The sequence below is a fragment of the Notolabrus celidotus genome, unplaced genomic scaffold (genome assembly GCF_009762535.1).
Source record: "Notolabrus celidotus isolate fNotCel1 unplaced genomic scaffold, fNotCel1.pri scaffold_158_arrow_ctg1, whole genome shotgun sequence".
In the NCBI taxonomy this organism is placed as follows: domain Eukaryota; kingdom Metazoa; phylum Chordata; class Actinopteri; order Labriformes; family Labridae; genus Notolabrus; species Notolabrus celidotus.
In genome coordinates, this window is record NW_023260028.1 from 107,336 (window position 1) to 124,032 (window position 16,697).

The window sequence follows — 16,697 nt, forward strand, 5'->3', positions numbered from 1 at the left end:
CAACCATAATCACACCATGTCAACCTGTCACTACTGAAACATTTTTAATACTGCCTGTAATTACTGCTATTTAATTTAAATTCCATTTGTAACATTGTATATATCTAAATTGTACTCTAGCTTTATTTATCTATTTTGTTTTACTTATTTCTATTTTTATTTTATTTTATGTTATTTTGTTTTATTTTTGTTTTATTTTTGTTTTATTTTAATTTTGTACTTATTGAAACTTTTTTCTTGATTGTACTTCTGTCTGGGTTGCTGTAACAACTGAATTTCCCCCCGGGGGATCAATAAAGTAATATCTTATCTTATCTTATCTTATTTTGAAATCTTAATAAAAACTAAACTAGTTTGCATTCCCAGGAACTCCCTCTGTGTTTCTACAGCTGTGTAAACTCCACAAACACTGACACGTTCAGCTGAAGGTCTCCAGTTTACAGGGTCACTTTTAAAACCGGAACACCGGGAGGAGAGACGCATTCACGGTGGGCTGAGAGAAGACTACTGTTACAAGCTGCTAAATCAAGAGAATCACAGCTTCTTCTTTTGAAAAGTACACACACATACAAAAAAGATAGAACAAATAAAAACTAATGAAAGAAAGAGAAATCAAGAGAATCACAGATGTGTGTGATGTTATTGTGGACGGAGGGAGGAATAAAAACACTGAGGTTAATGTTCAGTTCTGTGATGTTCAGCGAAATAGGTCAGAAAGGCGTTGATGAGCAGACCGGTCTACCTTGTCTTCAGGTGTTCTGGTGGTTGAGGTTTCAGGCGTCACAGTGTTTGTTCTGTTCACAGATCCGCTCTCTGCTCACTGACTCTGCGGGGCAGAAGTTGCTGATTCTGAGCGGCCAGAGCACAGAGCAGGGAGGAGACATCCTACTGCAAGGTGGAGCCTTCACCTGGCAGCACTTCTCAGACATCACCTCAGACCCTGAAGTAAGCGCCCCCTCTCTCTGAGCCCCTCCGTGTGTGTGCATGGTTAACAGTCACAGGAGTACAGAGGCGTGGTTCTTATGGTCTTTTTTACTGTTTCCATGTCTGCAGGTGATTGAGCTCCTGTCCAGGTCCCCCTCACCGCAGACGTCCAGGCTCACAGTTTGCTGTCAGGGAGAAGGGGGCTGGAGCTCCCTGGGCCAAAGCCAGGAGCAGCAGTCACTGCACAATCTTCTCCAGTACTGCCTAAACCCTGAACCCCAGCTCCCCGACATGGACGGCGTCACCGAGTTCACCGATTATGTCTCAGAGACGGTGGATGTGCCGTCATCCTTTGACCTCCTGGAGGCCCCTACCTCTGGAGGTTTCCTGAAGCTGTCCAAACCCTGCTGCTACATCTTCCCTGGAGGCCGGGGAGACTCTGCTCTGTTCGCTGTCAACGGATTCAACATCCTGGTGGATGGAGGATCTGATCGCAAGTCTTGCTTCTGGAAGCTGGTCCGCCACCTGGACAGGATTGACTCTGTTCTGCTCACACACATCGGGGCAGACAACCTTCCTGGCATTAACGGGTTGTTCCAGAGAAAGCTTGCCGAGCAGGAGGAGGATCGAAACCAAGGATCTGGTTCTACCAATGGGGACTGGATGAAGAATCTGATCTCTCCTGAGCTTGGGATCGTGTTTTTCAACGTCCCAGAGAAGCTCCGGATGCCTGAGTCTACGCTGAAAGTGAAGCGAAGCATCGAGGAAGCATCTCTTACACTGCAGTACCTCAACAAGCTAGGTATCACTCCAGAACCTCTTCACAGGGTCGTCAGCAACACCATCGAACCCATCACACTCTTCCACAAACTGGGCGTGGGAAAGTTAGACATGTACGTCTTAAACCCCGTAAAGGAGAGCAAAGAGATGCAGTTCCTGATGCAGAAGTGGGCCGGGAACAGCAAAGCCAAGACCGGGATTACACTACCCAACGGAAAGGAAGGAGAGATATCTGTCCCCTATCTGACATCGGTCACTGCGCTCATCGTCTGGATCCCTCACCGTCCAACAGAGAAGATCGTCAGAGTGCTCTTCCCCGGAAACGCACCGCAGAATAAAATCTTTGAGGGCCTGGAGAAACTGAAGCACCTGGACTTCCTCAGGTACCCAGTGGCCACCCAAAAAGACATCTCATCAGGCGCAGCTCCCCCCATCATCAAACACACCAAGATAAGATCCAGAACCGACAGCAAGGAGAGTCTCAAATCCTCACCCAAACCACACTCCAAAACCACAAAGAAAGAAGCCGGCGGGCAGGAGGACGAGTCCAAGAGCAACATCTCCAAAGAGAACAAAGGAGAGAAGAAGGAAGAGAAGAAACACAAGAGTGAAAGTCTGAAAGCCACAAAGCAACAGAAGAACAGTGCGGTGGCTCCCGCAAAAGCATCCAAGATGGATGAGAAGAAGGATAAAGAGAAAAAAGAGGGAAAGAAAGATGAAAATATTAGAAAAGAAGAGAAAAAAGAAGGTAAGGCCAAAGAGGATAAAAAGAAGGACCCGAGTAAACCAGAGCTGAGAAAAATAACCAAACCCGACCTGAAGCCGCTCACACCTGAGGTCCGAAAAACTCTGCATAAGGCCAAGACTCAGGCCAAGCCCAAGACGGACAAAAACAAAGCTGTGAAAGAGCAAGACAACAAGCCCAAAGTCCCAAAGAACATCCCAGAGGAGGTGGCAGCAGCAGCTCTGGCTGACAGGTCCATCGTGTCTTCCCCAGAGGACCTGACCGAGGACTTCGAGGCTCTGAAACAAGAAGAGCACTCCAAAGGAAGGAGCGTGCCCATCCAGAACGATGTGATCTCTGGGCATACTCAACTTTCCTCCTTAATCTTCCCTGATGAAAAAGTCACGCCCAAAGCCACTGAAGCAAAACCTGCTTCCCCCAAATCCCCCGACACCAAGGAAGAAGACCAAGACACGGCTGCAGCCGCCGCAAGCTACGGCTTCAACAAGAAGTACGACGAGGAGAAGATGGAGAAACAGCACAAATACCCCGTGAAGGATGAAATGAAAGACAGATCCAAGAAGAGTGAAAGTTCAGAGGAGGAGGGCGATGTGATCGAGAAAGCTGAACTGGAAGGAACAGAGGATGAGGAGGTCCTGAAATATAAAACAGAAGAGGCCAAAAAGGAAAAAAATGGGAAGGACTGGGACGCCAAGCCCACTGATCCAAAACTGTCATCAGCACTGCCCGGTCAGGTAGGAGCCTCTGCCTCAGACCAGTTCTCCTACATCCAGGATGAGACCATCCCAGGATACTCAGAGACCGAGCAGACCATCTCTGATGAGGAGATCCACGAGGACGCTGAGGACAGGATCCCACAGCTACGCTACGATGTGGGCTCCTACGACGTCTCCGTCCCTGACGTCCCCGGCACCTTTGACTCCATGCACGGCATAAAGGAGATGAAGAGCTCGGCCCTGTTGGATGTTTCAGGTGTCAAACCTAAGGCCTTCGCAGGAGGTCATGAGCCTGAGCTCGCCCCTTACCCCGCCATCATTGCCGCTCCGCTCGCAGAGGAGGAGCACATCTCCTCAGCGACCTCCATCACAGAGTACGACAAACTCTCATCCTTTGCCACGTCCGTCGCTGAGGACCAGTCCATCGCCTCTGCCACGGCGCCTCAGACCGAGGACGCCGGGAGGAACTCTCTCCTGCTCGACACCATGAACAGCGCTCCCTCTCGCCCGGATGCTATCCACGGAAAGGACTATCTGCACTCAGCGGGAACCATCTCTCCCACCTCCTCTCTGGAGGACGACAAGTGCTTTAAGTCTCCTTCCTCAGATGAGTACCAGCCCAACATCCCTGAGATCGAGGCTGACTCCAAGATGAAATCAGTCCACGAAGAAGACGATGATGAGGAGGAAGAGGACGAGGACCAGACTCCCAACGTTGACATTCCTCTGGGTAAGCTCCAAGAGGGCTACGAACATGCAGCCTCCATGATGCTCCAGGAGAAGGAGAGATCTCCCCCTGCTGCTCCTTCCTCCACCATGCAGTACTCTCCCACACAAGCAACCACAGAACACCAGAGTCCCTTCAGCACGGAGCGACCCCGGACTGATGGAAAGCCTGGTTCTCCTCCTCTGTCGTTGGGCTTAGAGTCCCACTCCAGGCAGGAGAGCGAGGAAAGATGTGTGAGTCCGGATGATAGCACCATGAGACTGGCCTCCCCCACACAGTCTGTGCCGACAAGCAGCGGCTACTCCCCCACAGAGGACAAACCCTTCAGGACCGAGGACAAGGAGGAGGCAGGGACGGATGTGAAAGCCGACGCCCAGAGAACAGTCTCAGACAACACCTCCTTTATCGGACTGCATGCTGACAAAACAGCTGCCGAGGCCTCGGAGGAATCCGAAGACGAGGACGAGGACGAGTGTTACGACAAAAAGGATCTGAAGCCTACGGTCAAAGCCAAACTGATGGAGGCGAAGGAGGGATGCTTCCTGGACGAGGACTTCACCTTTGAAACAAAATCTGCAAAGACTGAAAAAGAAGTCAAGAGTTTGAACAAAGCGCAGGTTTCTATTCAGAAACCTCAAGTGATGTTCTCGGATGAAGAGGAAGACGCGGATGAGGATGAAAAGGAGGATGATTTCCCTGTCGGGGGACGGTCTAAGCCTGCATCAGCAGACAGCGGTGCAGAGAAAACTGATGTCTCTCTAAAGGAGTCGGAGAAAAGTGTTCACTTCAGTCTGTATGCTTTCCCAGAGAAGGAGGGCAAAGAGAAGGCGGTGTACATCAGACAGGACACGCCCTACGTCCACGGCAAGACCTTCTCCTACGGCGACCTGTACGACAGTAAGACCAGCTCGGTGGACTCTGACTCATATCGCCAGGAGTCTTTGGAGAAGACAGAGAAGGACTCTGCAAAGGCTGACCCCGCTTCGTCAGAGAAGGAGGGATACACCTCCTCCTCTGCCTCGTCCTGGATCCAGTCTAAGAGCTCCTCAGAGGCTCCTTCGTTTGGAAAGGAGGTCCAAGACAAGGACATGCTAGACTACAGCTCAGGAAGCCGGTTCCCTTCGGTGGCTGACAGACCTGAGGCCTCGTCCATCTCGTTATCATCAGAAACAGAGTCTCTGAAGAGTCCGGCCGACGGCACCAAGCCCCGCTCAGACCTGCACAAACCTGCTGCCTCTGGCTGTTTGGAGGTCGACATGCGGAAACTGACAGCAAGGGACGAGGAGGACTATGATGATGATGTTGTTGATGAAGATGATGATGATGATGATGATGATGATGAAGAGGAGGATGAAGAAGATGAGGATGAGGATGAAGGTGCTGTTGATTCTGATATGGAGAAAGGTGCCAAAGAGAAGTCTGAGAAGGAGGTAAGGAGTCCGGTCAGTGAGCTGCTGGACTCTAATAGACCCGAGTTCATGGTGTCCATGGCCGGGTACGGCTTCCACAGCCAGGGCAGGCCCAGCACGACGGACCGCATCCCACTCACCAAGACTGAGGACCAGAACAAGGCCCACTCCTCGGGGTTCGAGCTCTCGTATGGAGGGGGCGTGAAGGACTCGTTTTCATCCCAGCAGAGCGACCACAGAGGGACCGAGGACCTCGCCTTGAAGCCGACAGAGGACACTTATTACCAGAACGACAGAGCTGACCCTGAGTTTGAGAAACAGAAGACACCGGACCTTCTGAGTAAGAGATCCCTGGACACCAGCTTTCAGTACACCACTACCGCAGGCCCCGGGTACTCCTCGTCCTCAGCCTACAGCTACTCCTCCTCCACCTCCGGCTCCCTCTCCACCAGCCGGCAGTTTGGAGAGGAGCTGGAGACGCCTGCAGAGCCCATCTTCGAGTACTCCTCCTTTAAAGACGAACACTCCCCGGTCATGGATTCTGCCTTCTCCAGCTCTTCTGCCGCCAAAGACGCTTATCTGGAAGTGTCTGAAAAACAGATGACAGCTACGACCACGGCCTCCTCCTCCTCCGGTTTGGCCGGTTTCTCACCCGTCAGCCCGTTCGAAGACGTCAAATCCCTCCCCTCTCTTTCTGCGTCAGCTGGGATCAAGACGGAGCATGGGACTTCATTAGGTGGAGCTACAGACAAAGGCCCCCAGCAGGATTGCTTCTATAAGCCTGAATGGTCTGAGGGGTCAAAGCTGAACTCAGCCGCTGGGTTTGGGGCCGCAGCAGGGCCGTTCGCTCCTCCTGCAGAGTTTTCTAAGGACAAAGAGGCCGCCAGTGCAGCTCTGTTCGGCGTCACATCTTCACCACGCCCAGACATCGAGGGCAAGCATTACTTTGAGGAGACTGACAGCAGCGAGGAAGAGGATGAGGAGGCTTACATGCGTGAGATGACTCGCAGGTCCCCCTCTAGCGGTCTGGCTGGTAACCTTTCGTTTACTGAGGAGCGTGTTTCCTCCAGTGCGAAGGCAGCCGGTGCTCTGCCTGACGTTCTCGGCTCCTACATGCCCTCACCCGTACAGGTCAGCAAGCCAGACGCCACCAACGGCCCCACGGAGGTCGGCACAGGCTCCACCCTCCCTGCTGGAGCATCAGGCCCGGCCAAGGTGGAGCCCAGAGAGGGAGCAGCCGGCTACAGGAGCTCTTATGAGTGGGAGATGTCAAAGAGCCAGTTGGGGATGGTGCCTGGAGACTCTCCTCCACATTACCGCCATGATGATGAGTTTGAGGAGGAGTGTGAGATGGAGCCAGAGCACCCTGCTCGTCCACTTTCACTCTCCTCAGCAGATCAGCCGTTCCGCTCTCCGTTCTACGCGGAGGAGTGCAGCCGAGGAGAGCAGGACGAGGACGAGGACAGTGATCAGGACGCGGCCGGTCACGTGTCCATGGGAGCCATGTCCTCTTACACCAGCCGCTCCTCTCCTGGATACTCCTCCTCCGAGTGCAGGCAGCGCAAAGAGGACCTCTCCCCGTCCTTCATCAACCCGTGCATGAGTCAGGTATCCAGCGACGAGGACGACGATGAGCAAGGGCGCAGGAGTGACCAGTCGCAGGAGGGTGATGAGCTGGATCTGTCCGTGAAGAGAAGGGCTCACAAACAGCCTCACCATCACAAGTCTCACAGCAGCTCTCTGCACCAGGCCGGAGGCATGTCTGCAGGACTGGGACTGGCCACAGAGGACACTCCACCCACCTCCGTCAGCGAGTCTTTGGCCTCCCAGTCAGACTCTGATGGGCCTCCAGGCACCGAAGAATACCCCTCGGCTGCCGGGGACGGAAACGTGGACTCAGACGAGGATGCAGACTACATGCCTGTGGATAAATCATCTGCTACAGGAGGAGGCAGCCATCAGTCCTCTAACAGGAGCCATGATCCTCCTCCAGCCCCCCCCATGGACCCCTACCCTTGCCCCCCACGCCCTGATGTTTGCATGGTGGATCCTGACGCAATGGACAACAGCTCAGTCAAGAAAGAGACAAAAACTAAGAGCTTAAAGAAGAATTCTGGGAAAACCAAATCCACCTCCCCAGCCCGGCGCAAAAGGTCTCCCATGCCGGTCAAACAGACGGCGTCTCCTCGCAGTGCCTCGCTGAAGAAGAAGGAGGCAGACAAGAGCTCCCGTATGTCCCGTCTGTCAGACGGACAGGGCTCCAAAGAGGATGACCTCTCCAGGTCCAGCTACAACCCTGGCAAGGGACTGACCAATGGGGTCAAGAGCAGTTCGGGTGAGTCCCCTTCAGCTGAATCTCATTTGAAGCAGGTTTTCTGAGAGCTATGTTAGTGCTCACTGTTTGGTTTGGTTCTCTGACCCAGGTTCTCAGAAGTCTGGCTCTGCAGCTGCTTCAGGACTTCCTATCTACGTGGACTTGGCCTACATCCCCAACCACTGCAGTGCCAAGAACGTGGACCAGGAGTTCTTCAAACGCGTCCGCTCTGCGTACTACGTGGTGAGCGGAAACGACGCAGCGAGCGGCGAGCCGAGCCGAGGAGTCCTGGACGCTCTGCTGGACGGGAAGGCTCAGTGGGGATCCAACCTGCAGGTAACATTCCCACTGCGCACAGCGGACACTGAGGCTTAGTACTACACCAGAGTAGACCTGCCACAAACCATTCTTCTGATAATCCACTAGTCACCGATTATTTTAGTGATGAGTCGACTAATCGGATCAGACGTACAGTTTATCTCAGCAGCATGCTCTGATATCACCATCACTGGTTTCTCAGGGTTTAAGGTGCTAACTGAAAATAAAGACATTAAGATGATCGTTCATTCAACTTTTAATGAACTTTGCAGCTCTGTTCTCAGTTCTGACATTTTTTAATGTGATAGTCCAAAATGAAATGAAGGCACGATGGTAACAAAGTCGTCCATTGAAGAGGAACGTATTTTTTTAGTTCTGTAACGTAGCGTTATAAAATATTAGCGTTATCACATTTCCTATTCAAACATGAAATCACTGTTAAGTAAATCGCTCACTGTTTACGTTAATGTTAGCAGCTAACTAGCCGGTTAGCTTACCGAGGCGACTGTCCCTCTTCTTCAGAAATTAAATCCGCCACGACGTGCTTCCTTATCAGATGCTCGTACATCGCCGTCGTACCGCCATGGAAGGAAAGTTCTGCCTTTCACATTCTTCTCTTTTATTTTGGAAAAATGCTCCCAAACTTTCCAGCTCCTTAGCCGGCTAGCCGTGATACTGTTTGGGCAAAACTTTACCGGTGACATCACAGGTGACCCCGATTATCACGACTGACCCCGATTATCACGACTGACCCCGATTATCACAACTGACCCTGATTATCACGACTGACCCCAAATGACTGACCCCGATTATCACGACTGACCCCGATTATCACGACTGACCCTGATTATCACGACTGACCCTGATTATCACGACTGACCCCGATTATCACGACTGACCCCGATTATCACGACTGACCCCGATTATCACGACTGACCCCGATTATCACGACTGACCCCGATTATCACGACTGACCCCGATTATCACGACTGACCCTGATTATCACGACTGACCCAGATTATCACGACTGACCCTGATTATCACGACTGACCCCGATTATCACGACTGACCCCGATTATCACGACTGACCCAGATTATCACGACTGACCCTGATTATCACGACTGACCCAGATTATCACGACTGACCCTGATTATCACGACTGACCCTGATTATCACGACTGACCCCGATTATCACGACTGACCCCGATTATCACGACTGACCCTGATTATCACGACTGACCCTGATTATCACGACTGACCCTGATTATCACGACTGACCCTGATTATCACGACTGACCCTGATTATCACGACTGACCCAGATTATCACGACTGACCCTGATTATCACGACTGACCCTGATTATCACGACTGACCCCGATTATCACGACTGACCCTGATTATCACGACTGACCCCAAATGACTGACCCTGATTATCACGACTGACCCCGATTATCACGACTGACCCCGATTATCACGACTGACCCTGATTATCACGACTGACCCCAAATGACTGACCCCGATTATCACGACTGACCCCGATTATCACGACTGACCCTGATTATCACGACTGACCCCGATTATCACGACTGACCCCGATTATCACGACTGACCCTGATTATCACGACTGACCCTGATTATCACGACTGACCCCAAATGACTGACCCTGATTATCACGACTGACCCTGATTATCACGACTGACCCTGATTATCACGACTGACCCTGATTATCACGACTGACCCCGATTATCACGACTGACCCCGATTATCACGACTGACCCTGATTATCACGACTGACCCTGATTATCACGACTGACCCCAAATGACTGACCCTGATTATCACGACTGACCCCAAATGACTGACCCTGATTATCACGACTGACCCTGATTATCACGACTGACCCTGATTATCACCACTGACCCCAAATGACTGACCCTGATTATCACGACTGACCCTGATTGTCACGACTGACCCCAAATGACTGACCCTGATTATCACGACTGACCCCAAATGACTGACCCTGATTATCACGACTGATCCTGATTATCACCACTGACCCCGATTATCACGACTGACCCCGATTATCACGACTGACCCCGATTATCACGACTGACCCCGATTATCACGACTGACCCCGATTATCACGACTGACCCTGATTATCACGACTGACCCTGATTATCACGACTGACCCCGATTATCACGACTGACCCTGATTATCACGACTGACCCTGATTATCACGACTGACCCCGATTATCACGACTGACCCCGATTATCACGACTGACCCTGATTATCACCACTGACCCTGATTATCTCGACTGACCCCGATTATCACGACTGACCCTGATTATCACGACTGACCCTGATTATCACGACTGACCCTGATTATCACCACTGACCCTGATTATCACGACTGACCCCGATTATCACGACTGACCCTGATTATCACGACTGGCCCTGATTATCTCGACTGACCCTGATTATCACCACTGACCCTGATTATCACGACTGGCCCTGATTATCACGACTGACCCTGATTATCACGACTGTGCATGTGCGTCAAGGACAGAAAGGCAGACCGGACAGCGGAAGGTACGGCGGCGGTTTGGAGAGAAAAACAAAGGAAATAAACGATGACGTCGATTATTAAATAATAAATAAATAATAATAATCTTGGCAGCCCTACACCAGATTTAGACTTTGTGACCCTGGGCTCCAGGTTCAGACCCCCTCCTGTCAGGTATAAGATGTGTAGGTTCGAGTTTTGTCTGATGGGTCAGTCTCCAAACGTTTAGTCCCTTCAGGCCACCGTAGACCTCCGGGACCGTCAGAGACCTTGAGTCCTCTCTTTAAGGATGAATGTTTCTGTCAGCTGAGAGAGATGCTCGGGGGTCTGCTCCCCTCACATGTCCGTCTCTTTCTGTCTCAGGTGACGCTGATCCCGACCCATGACACGGAGGTGACCCGGGACTGGTACCAGCAGACCCATGAGAAGCAGCAGGAGCTGAACATTATGGTCCTGGCCTCCAGCAGCACCGTGGTCATGCAGGACGAGTCCTTCCCCGCCTGCAAGATCGAGTTTTAGGATGGTGGTGTGCTCCTGCCCCCTTCAGTGTAGACCTGTAGAATGGCTCCTCTCTGTAGTCTGATGTGTCGTCTGTCAGAGACAGATTTGGACAAACGCCTCTTCTTTTCTATTTTTTGATTGGTTGATCATCTTGTCGTGGTCGTCTCTGATTGGTTTTGTTTTCTAATGACTCTGTCCTCCTCTCCTTCATCATCATCATCATTATTTAACTCTATTCTTTAAACCCTGTAAAGATGAAGTCTGGGATTATTGGAGACAGTCTCAGACGGGATCAGTATGACCTGATGGTTCTGAGTCCAAGCACAAGTTCTGCACCTTAAAGCATCAAAACCAGAGAGCATCTCCAGCTGAGTCCCAAACCTCTGTACTGAGTGAACCGGATGTGTTCTCACAGGCTGCCTGATGTCCTGCTGACAGAGAGGAGACCTCACATCTGTGACCCCGTGAGTCTCTGCTTCAGGGTCAGCAGCCAGTGAGAACTGTCCTCACTGAGACTTCAGTCCGTCCTCGTCCCTCAGGGTTTACTCTCGGTGATTGTCCGGCTGATGATGAGGAGCATTGAGGGCAGAACATCTTCATCCCGTTCACACGGAGAACAGCTGTGTGACCTCCTCCTCATATCCACAGACCTTCCCACACGGTGTGAGCGGGCCGCTCCGTCCTGGGGAGCGTGAGTCTGTGGGTCTGTGTGAGGCGGGACGTAGTGTGGACGGCCTGCTGGTCTGGAGGACTGGACCTGTTAGAAGGTGTTAGTTGATTGGAGGCTGAGCTGATCCTCTGTAACTCAGAGCTTCAGTTTATGACGTTAGCATAGCATTAGGCCGCTCTGACCTGTGCTCCCCTCAGGACTCAGTGTTCCCGGAGCTGCTGCGAGCAGAAGCACAAACCCTCCTGGATGCTGGTCCACAGAAACCTGTTGGTCTGACTTTAGTCTGCAGATCTGAACGTTCTGACTTCAGTCTCTTCTCTCGTTTCTTTCCTGCCGGTGAATCCGTGGCTGTTTTTAACTTTCTGAACTTCTTACAGTGTGTCTGTGTTTCCGTTTGATGGTTTTATATTTTGATAAGGTTTAGGTAACGTACACTTTTTAAACCCTCCTCAGACCGGAGCAGGACGGCAGGCGTCTGCAGGACGGCGGGCGTCTGCAGGACGGCGGGCGTCTGCAGGACGGCGGGCGTCTGCAGGACGGCGGGCGTCTGCAGGCGTCCGTGTTGGAGTATTTTTGTCCGATCTTCGATGCATGAGCAGCATGTTCAGAAAGATGGCGGCTTCTCAGGGAGCTGGGCGGCCTCGCTTTGAATGTGAAGTTGCAGATTACCTTTACCTTCTCCGTGGAGAACTTTGATCTCCTGGTTGCCTTGGTTACCTTGCATCACATGGTCCATCTGACTAACCTGGTCACACACGCGACTGTGCAGAGTCAACCCGCTACAGCTCCTCCGTGTGAGCGACAGGTCCAAGATTATTTCTGACGGCAGATTAAAGACTCACACGGCGGCCATTCTTCTCTGACATCACTCTCAGGGAGAGAGGTGCTGCGGGTGGTATACGAGAGGCGTGTCCCAGACCTTCAGGTGAAGACATCAGGTGAGTCTGGAGGGATGTGGACCCCTACATGAAGTCCTCTGAGCTTCGGCGTGTGATGCACGTTTACAGCCTGGTTCAGAAAACGCTCCAGGTCTTCGATCATTCCTCCATCGACACACGGAACGGGACGAGGGTTCATCATCACGAGTTCGTTTGGAAACATTCAAGTTATAGCATTTGCATAATTAAGGGCGTGGCTTTCTGGACTGACAGGTGGGCACACTGTAGCTGTTAGCGAGGAGGCTAACGGCCCGCCTCTTTACCTCACACTGAAGTTAGGTTGAGTCAGTATTTCCAAGATGGCGACCGCCGACGATCAGCTCCAACACTCAGCTTCAGGTACAGACGGGTCTGAGGACGAGGAGGAGGAGTTAGTTTCCTAACTGTGTGACATCATTACTCTGGATATGACCCCTCCCCCTGAGTGTGATGTCTGAGAAAAATGGCCGCAGTGTGAAAATGACATATTCAGTCAGAAACACAATTTGTGTTTTCTGCAACTCCTCCGATTAAACTGGGTTAACTGTGACATCACTTCCTGTTAACCCAGTCAGCCAATCACAGCTGATGTGTAATCTGCTTCACTAAAGGCTCCTAATAACCAATCAACACCTCGCACACACCAGAGTCAAACTGCCACGCAGACACACACACACACACACACACACGCACACATGCACACACACACGCACACATGCACACACACACGCACACACCAGAGTCAAACTGCCACGCAGACACACACACACATGCACACACACACATGCACACACACGCACACACCAGAGGCAAACTGCTACGCAGACACACACAAACACGCACACACACACATGCACACACACACACACACGCACACACCAGAGTCAAACTGCCACGCAGACACACACACACATGCACGCACACACCAGAGTCAAACTGCCATGCAGACACACACACACACACGCACACATACATGCACACACACTCACACATGCACGCACACGCACGCACACATGCACAAACACACACGCACACATGCACGCACACACCAGAGTCAAACTGCCATGCAGACACACACACACACACGCACACATACATGCACACACACTCACACACACACACACACACACGCACACATGCACACACACACGCACACATGCACACACACACGCACACACCAGAGTCAAACTGCCACGCAGACACACACACACATGCACACACACACATGCACACACACGCACACACCAGAGGCAAACTGCTACGCAGACACACACAAACACGCACACACACACATGCACACACACACACACACGCACGCACCAGAGCCAATTTGCCACGCAGACACACACACACACAAACACACACACCAGAGTCAAACTGCCACACAGGTTTATATCTCCTGTTTCTCTTTACAGTCAGAGCTTCACACGCACACACACATATACACACATATATACACGCACACACACACACACACACACACACACTGAGTAAATAGCTGCTGTGTTCCTGCTCTCGTGGAGCCTCTGGAGGTTTCAGGGAGCTGCTTGTTGTGCATGTTTGAGTTCTGTGTATCGTGCTAGCTGCAGACGTATCATAGAGAAGCTATTTAAAGATGTGATTTAAAGAAGCTGAGCTGAAGGAGGCACATGTAATCCGGCTGTGATCGTTTCTTTTCCTTCTCTCTGCTTCTTCGCTCATCTCTTCTTTTAAGTGCAATATTCTCTTTATCTCTCTAAAGGCTTATTAAAGTATTAAACAGATTTATTGTTGAAGGGAAGTGAAGAACAATAAAAATCATTTACTGAACACCAACGTCTCCCTCTTCTTCTCTGCTGCTTTCATCACATGGCGCCACATTCAGCTGCTTCCTCTCACACTGATCAGCTCTCGCTCCCTTCACCTGGAGGACGGAGTCCGGGACCGAGCTGTTGGCTCTCCTGACCTGATCGATCAGCTGAATGATGCAGAAATATAAACAGTTCTGATGTCACGATGCTAAAGCTAATACGCTACTATACATTAGCTTCCTCCCCCTCTCACAGCTGACATGTTGGAGTGTAAGAGCAAGGGAGCATCTTCCTGGGGGAGTCTCCATCAACTGTGAGTACAAGACCTTAAAGCTCCTGTAGGGGACCTCTGTAGACCTTAAAGCTCCTGTAGGGGACCTCTGTAGACCTTAAAGCTCCTGAATGTGACCTCTGTAGACCTTAAAGCTCCTGTAGGGGACCTCTGTAGACCTTAAAGCTCCTGAATGTGACCTCTGTAGACCTTAAAGCTCCTGTAGGGGACCTCTGTAGACCTTAAAGCTCCTGTAGGGGACCTCTGTAGACCTTAAAGCTCCTGAATGTGACCTCTGTGGACCTTAAAGCTCCTGTAGGGGACCTCTGTAGACCTTAAAGCTACTGAATGTGACCTCTGTAGACCTTAAAGCTCCTGAATGTGACCTCTGTGGACCTTAAAGCTCCTGTAGGGGACCTCTGTAGACCTTAAAGCTCCTGAATGTGACCTCTGCAGACCTTAAAGCTCCTGTAGGGGACCTCTGTAGACCTTAAAGCTCCTGAATGTGACCTCTGTAGACCTTAAAGCTCCTGTAGGGGACCTCTGTAGACCTTAAAGCTACTGAATGTGACCTCTGTAGACCTTAAAGCTCCTGAATGTGACCTCTGTGGACCTTAAAGCTCCTGTAGGGGACCTCTGTAGACCTTAAAGCTCCTGAATGTGACCTCTGCAGACCTTAAAGCTCCTGTAGGGGACCTCTGTAGACCTTAAAGCTCCTGAATGTGACCTCTGTAGACCTTAAAGCTCCTGTAGGGGACCTCTGTAGACCTTAAAGCACCTGTAGGGGACCTCTGTAGACCTTAAAGCTCCTGAATGTGACCTCTGTAGACCTTAAAGCTCCTGTAGGGGACCTCTGTAGACCTTAAAGCTCCTGAATGTGACCTCTGTAGACCTTAAAGCTCCTGTAGGGGACCTCTGTAGACCTTAAAGCTCCTGTAGGTGACCTCTGTAGACCTTAAAGCTCCTGTAGGTGACCTCTGTAGACCTTAAAGCTCCTGTAGGGGACCTCTGTAGACCTTAAAGCTCCTGAATGTGACCTCTGTAGACCTTAAAGCTCCTGAATGTGACCTCTGTAGACCTTAAAGCTCCTGAATGTGACCTCTGTGGACCTTAAAGCTCCTGTAGGGGACCTCTGTAGACCTTAAAGCTCCTGAATGTGACCTCTGTAGACCTTAAAGCTCCTGTAGGGGACCTCTGTAGACCTTAAAGCTCCTGAATGTGACCTCTGTAGACCTTAAAGCTCCTGTAGGGGACCTCTGTAGACCTTAAAGCTCCTGAATGTGACCTCTGTAGACCTTAAAGCTCCTGTAGGGGACCTCTGTAGACCTTAAAGCTCCTGTAGGGACCTCTGTAGACCTTAAAGCTCCTGTAGGGGACCTCTGTAGACCTTAAAGCTCCTGTAGGGGACCTCTGTAGACCTTAAAGCTCCTGTAGGGGACCTTTGTAGACCTTAAAGCTCCTGAATGTGACCTCTGTAGACCTTAAAGCTCCTGTAGGGGACCTCTGTAGACCTTAAAGCTCCTGAATGTGACCTCTGTAGACCTTAAAGCTCCTGTAGGGGACCTCTGTAGACCTTAAAGCTCCTGTAGGGGACCTCTGTAGACCTTAAAGCTCCTGAATGTGACCTCTGTAGACCTTAAAGCTCCTGTAGGGGACCTCTGTAGACCTTAAAGCTCCTGTAGGGGACCTCTGTAGACCTTAAAGCTCCTGAATGTGACCTCTGTGGACCTTAAAGCTCCTGTAGGGGACCTCTGTAGACCTTAAAGCTCCTGAATGTGACCTCTGTGGACCTTAAAGCTCCTGTAGGGGACCTCTGTAGACCTTAAAGCTCCTGAATGTGACCTCTGCAGACCTTAAAGCTCCTGTAGGGGACCTCTGTAGACCTTAAAGCTCCTGAATGTGACCTCTGTAGACCTTAAAGCTCCTGTAGGGGACCTCTGTAGACCTTAAAGCACCTGTAGGGACCTCTGTAGACCTTAAAGCTCCTGAATGTGACCTCTGTAGACCTTAAAGCTCCTGTAGGGACCTCTGTAGACCTTAAAGCTCCTGA

The 16,697-nt window shown here is 51.1% G+C and overlaps 1 protein-coding gene across 1 annotated transcript in view; it reads left to right on the forward strand.

Moving 5' to 3' along the window:
* Positions 1 to 14,395, forward strand: part of map1aa (microtubule-associated protein 1Aa) — a 32,974-nt gene extending 18,579 nt beyond the window's left edge. The window contains exons 3-6 of the mRNA XM_034678492.1: positions 805 to 945; positions 1,054 to 7,636; positions 7,725 to 7,951; positions 10,862 to 14,395. Of these exons, the coding sequence (XP_034534383.1) occupies positions 1,216 to 7,636; positions 7,725 to 7,951; positions 10,862 to 11,017 (6,804 nt within the window). The 5' untranslated portion in view covers positions 805 to 945; positions 1,054 to 1,215 and the 3' untranslated portion in view covers positions 11,018 to 14,395. The remainder of the gene's footprint in view (positions 1 to 804; positions 946 to 1,053; positions 7,637 to 7,724; positions 7,952 to 10,861) is intronic.
* Positions 14,396 to 16,697: the final 2,302 nt, after the last annotated feature.